The sequence below is a fragment of the Hakea prostrata genome, chromosome 8, assembly GCF_041222555.1.
Source record: "Hakea prostrata isolate BN-2017 chromosome 8, UWA_Hpros_2, whole genome shotgun sequence".
NCBI lineage: Eukaryota > Viridiplantae > Streptophyta > Magnoliopsida > Proteales > Proteaceae > Hakea > Hakea prostrata.
In genome coordinates, this window is record NC_142607.1 from 37,106,010 (window position 1) to 37,110,788 (window position 4,779).

At 37.8% G+C, this 4,779-nt stretch overlaps 1 protein-coding gene across 1 annotated transcript; it reads left to right on the forward strand.

Moving 5' to 3' along the window:
• The first annotated feature begins 1,706 nt into the window (after positions 1-1,706).
• LOC149007726 (PEBP (phosphatidylethanolamine-binding protein) family protein) lies at positions 1,707-2,285 on the forward strand. Its single transcript, XM_089164596.1, has 2 exons — positions 1,707-2,132; positions 2,211-2,285. Exons 1-2 carry the CDS (start codon positions 1,707-1,709, stop codon positions 2,283-2,285), a joined length of 501 nt encoding a protein of 166 aa, XP_089020722.1.
• Positions 2,286-4,779: the final 2,494 nt, after the last annotated feature.

Genomic DNA, 4,779 nt, shown 5'->3' on the forward strand with positions numbered 1-4,779 from the left:
CCTTAGTCAATGGTGCTTTGATCGATGAGATCGACAAAGGGGAATCGACCAAAGGGTCTCCCTGTGACAGCTTATTGAATTTTGGATCTTAGAGGTCAAAACCAACACTCGGGTCCTCAACCAATTTAAGGAAGGGTCTCCCCTGACTTCCTAGGACCTTCCAAAGATATCAACACTGTATTTAAGGTCCAACTTCCAAGTCAAACTTCAATCAAGTCACTTCTTCTTCCAAAACAACTAGGGTCTTCAGATCTATACTTGGACTTCCGGATTAGGCTTATGTGGGATTTCATAGTTGGTTACTAGGATGGCTTCTCACTTAAGCACTGCAAACATTATCTCTTTCATCAATGGTAAACAAATGGTTCCTTAGCTTATATATTCGAGGGCCTATATTTTTTAAATTACTAATCGAACGTTACATTTTACTTGTAATTACTGTTGCCTTCAACCATTAAACTCTGCCAGTTAAGTGATGACGTGGCTGTTTTTATTTATTTAAAAATTTCAAAATAACTCTAAGGTTTTGTTCTATTTATTTATACTTTATTATTAAATTACATTATTACCATTTTTTTAAACCTTAGTGATTAGGAAATAAATTAACCCTAATTTAGGTGCTCTTCTCTTTTAGTTTTTTTATATTTACTTTTCAATTTGGTGTTATTTTTTAATTTTTGTTATTTACTTTTCAATTTGATGTTATCAATTTTAGGAAGTTCTACTTCTATTAGATTTTCATTTATTTAATATCTAATTTGACATTATCAATTTTAGAAAGTTCATTTTCTTAACGAAAAAAATAATAATTTAGTTTTTTTTATTTTTTTATTTAATTTAGTCAAAATGATAAAAATGTAAGTACAAAATTGGTACTTGATATGATTTTTTTTCTTCTTCTAAATGAGGATAATATTGTGTTTTGACTTTTTAATTTTTTGACTTCTTAATTTTAAAAGGGCAAAATAGACATTAAACATTTAACTGTAACAGTCTCTTAACATTATTGAATCAAAGAGAATAATAATAATTTCATAAAAAATATGATCATTTAGTAATTAAGCTATAATACAACATCGGAACAGTTTTATCCCTTTTCTTTAAGTTTGTTCTAAAGAAATTTAATACTAATCCCTTGATTCAGAGGCCATTATTGGTGGCATGCACAACATCTCATTTCCATTGCATGGTTGAGAAGTAGTGTTTCCATGTTCTATTAATAATTCAGGTCTTATTAACCAAATATTTTTTTTCTTCTAATTTCATCAACAATGAAAAGATTGTAACTGAACCCAAATCATGACCAAATGAAAATTGACCAAATAATAAATCAGCACAAACCCCAAAATTGAACCATACCTTGGTTGAAAATGACCGGTTTGTAGCAACCCCGGCTCAACCCAAAATACTGGATTCTCTGGTGGCACAGAAGCTAAAAGAAATAAGATAAACATGAAACTACCAAGCACAACACATGGCCGACGAGAAGATTTGCAAACCCGAGAAGTCCTCTCTTTTGGGCACCTAGAAGGCACGGCCATGCCTCTCGAAATTTCTTTTGCCACCTGTCCTCCCAAAATGTTCGAATTCCTAACATTGAAAACGATTTCCCTGGAAGAGGAAACTCGAAATCTCTATAGCTTTGTTGATGATCGTCTTCTCTGGCTCTCCCCAGTTGATAAATTTCTGTTACAGAAGTGTTGTTAATGGCGAGTGACGAATTCAGATTGGTATCGTCTGCGATAAACCATGAGGGCAGCCTACCACGCAAGTACACGGAAGAAGGACAAGGAGCACTCAAGAACTTATCTCCACCGTTGGAATGGTATAACCTTCCTGAAGGTACAAAGAGCTTGGCTCTTGTGGTTCAGGACATCGACGCTCCAGATCCAAGCGGGCCCATTGTGCCTTGGACCATCTGGGTTGTGACCAACATACCACCAACGTTGAAGGGTCTGCCTGAAGGCTTCTCAGGTAAGGAAGCAGATGCTGGTGGTGACTATTCCAGCATCAAAGAAGGCAACAATGATGAGAAAATACCTGGGTGGCGCTGCCCCAAGCTTCCTTCACATGGCCACAAAATTGAGTGCAAACTTTATGCTTTGGATGATATGCTGAATCTGGGAAACAAGGTAAGAATCAATCAACAACCATCCATTCTTGTAGCTTTGAGAGTTCTTGTAGATTTGATGGTTGTGTGTTGATGGCAGGTGACGAAGGAAAAGTTGTTGGAAGCCATTGAAGGACATCTTCTGGGTGAAGCTGTGTTAATGGCCATCTTCTAAAGTTATTTCTCTTCTTTAAGAAATCAATGTTTCTGAGAAAGATCTTCTAATATCATGTGTTTGTGATGCAATCGAGGTTCAGAGATTAAAAAAAAAATCATTCTGCTTTGGTATACTTTTGCTTCATTTATAAACTGGCCGATACTACAAAATTGTATTCTTTGCTTTAAGACACTTACAGCATCAAGCCCAAAGAGCTAGAACAGACATGGAAGCAGAACCTAGAACTAGGGCAACATAACAAGCCTTTGTTATCCATGTTTCAGAACCCATCACCTTGTTATGGAAGAAATCAGCTGCTATAAGATAATCAAGAGCCATGTATATCAAAATACCTGAAGAAAAGGAACCCAGTAGCCCTTCTGATATAAAGGCCTTGGGGTTATCATCACTATGACCTGTTACAGAGAAGACTATCATGCCCAGTATTATACCCATTGGTGTGGTCACTGAAAACAGGAAGCACATATAGGAAGTCTTACCTACACCAAAACCTGCCTGCAATTTTTGAAAAGCCAGGTATAAGATCAATGAAATATACGATGTTATGTGTGTTGGTGCAGCAGGGTGATGGTGTAACCACTCACAGTGTATACAAGAAGAGGTGTTAAAAAACAAACACCACAAAAATCACTTCTCTAATAAAAAAAGCTTACAAACAAAATGCTACACCACTTTTCTCTCTTTCTATTTCTCTCTCCTCACCTTTAATGGCTGCCCTTTATGCTCTCTCTCTCCACTCTTCCTTTTTTGTTGCTCACGTATGATAAAGGTGTTTCAACACCTTTATCCACTTACTCTCCTTCTCTCCTCCCACTAACTTTCTTTCTTCTCTCTAACTACACACCACCGTACAACACAACATGACTAGGCTTCCTTTATATAGACATAAAGACCGCCATTGCTGTTTCTTCAAACTTCTACAATATTTCTGTTCATACTGGACCGACTCTTGAAACCGCCTCGATTTCTTTCTACCAGCTTCGTGAAGCTGCTACCAACTTCTACAATCTTCTTCAACAGCCACCTCTATCTCTTTCTACAATCTTCTTGAAATTTCTGCAGTGTTCTACCATCTTCATGAAGCTTCGAACCGAACCGACTTTGAGTTTGCCGACCTACAAGTCGGTGTTTGAACTTCAACACTCCCCTCAAACCCGACTTGTCATGCCGAGTTGTGCTTTTAATCTCTTGAATACTTCAGTCTTGAGTGGCTTGGTAAAAATGTCTCAATCCGATCTTCGGTTTGACGGTATGCCAACTTCACATTGTTGTCTTTCACATCTTTGTCGTATAAAGTGGTACTTCGTGTCAATGTGCTTAGTTCGTTGTGGGCCTTTGGATTCTTCGCGAGAGAGACGTGACTTGTTGTCAATATATATGGTTGTAGGATCCTTTTGTGGATGATGCATCTCTTGCATAAGATTTCTCAACCATATTGCTTGGCACGTACATAATCTTCTTGCAATATATTCGCTTCACATGATGAAAGCGCCACGTTGATTGCTTCTTTGACGACCATGAACTGCTGCAGATCCAATAAGAAATACGTACCACTGAAGTACTTTTTCTTGTATCTAGGTCTCCCCCATAATCACTATCGGTGTAACCAACCGAGTCTTGGATTATCTAACGAGTATAGAACAGACCTTGAGAAGTTGTACCTCTTATGTACCTTAGAATCCTCTTTCTTGCGATGAAGTGACTCCGCTTTGGTTCTTCCATGTATCTGCTGACGACACCTACTATATACATGATGTCTGGTCTTGTGAAAGTTAAGTACCTTAAACTTCCAATCAGGCTTCTGTAAAAAGTAGGGTTGACCGGTTCTTCTTCTGAATCATGTCTCGACTTCACATTTGCATCTCTGGTGTTTCTATTGCCTTGCAACGATCCATCTTGAACTTCTTGAGTACTTGTTCGCATACTTCTTCCGTGAAATGAAGATTCCTTCATCTGCTTGCATTACCTCTATTCCAAGAAAATATGACATCTTTCCAATATCTCTCATCCGAAATTCTTGTGTCATGGCCTTCTTAAATTCTTCAAACATACGGATTATTGCTGTGAAAATCATGTCATCCACATAGAGACAGATGAACATGATATCTCCATCTCCATTTATCTTTGTATATAAGGTGTGTTCATATGGACTCTTTATGAAGCCGTTCTGCTGGAAATATGCATCAATCCTCATGTTCCAAGCCCTTGGTGCTTGCTTTAAGCCATACAATGCTTTCTTTAGCTTGTATACCTTATCTTCTTGGCCTTTCTTCACATATCCTTGGGGTTGCTCAATGTATACTTCTTCTTCCGGTATCCATTGAGAAAAGCTGACTTTACATCCATCGATAGATTCTCCACTTGTTCGAGCTGCTAAAGCAATCGAAGTCGATGGTGTCAATCCTTGCAATGGTGCAAATACTTCATCATAGTCAATACCTTGTTGTTGCTTGTAGCCTTTTGCAACAAGTCTTGCCTTGTATTTCTCAAC

What these genes read in the sequence shown, in the direction of transcription:
- LOC149007726 (XM_089164596.1), top strand. Translation starts at nt 1,707, where the DNA reads ATGGCGAGTGACGAATTCAGATTGGTATCGTCTGCGATAAACCATGAG. An exon ending in TGCTGAATCTGGGAAACAAG is followed by an intron (nt 2,133 to 2,210) that starts GTAAGAATCAAT and finishes TGTTGATGGCAG; the next exon opens with GTGACGAAGGAAAAGTTGTT.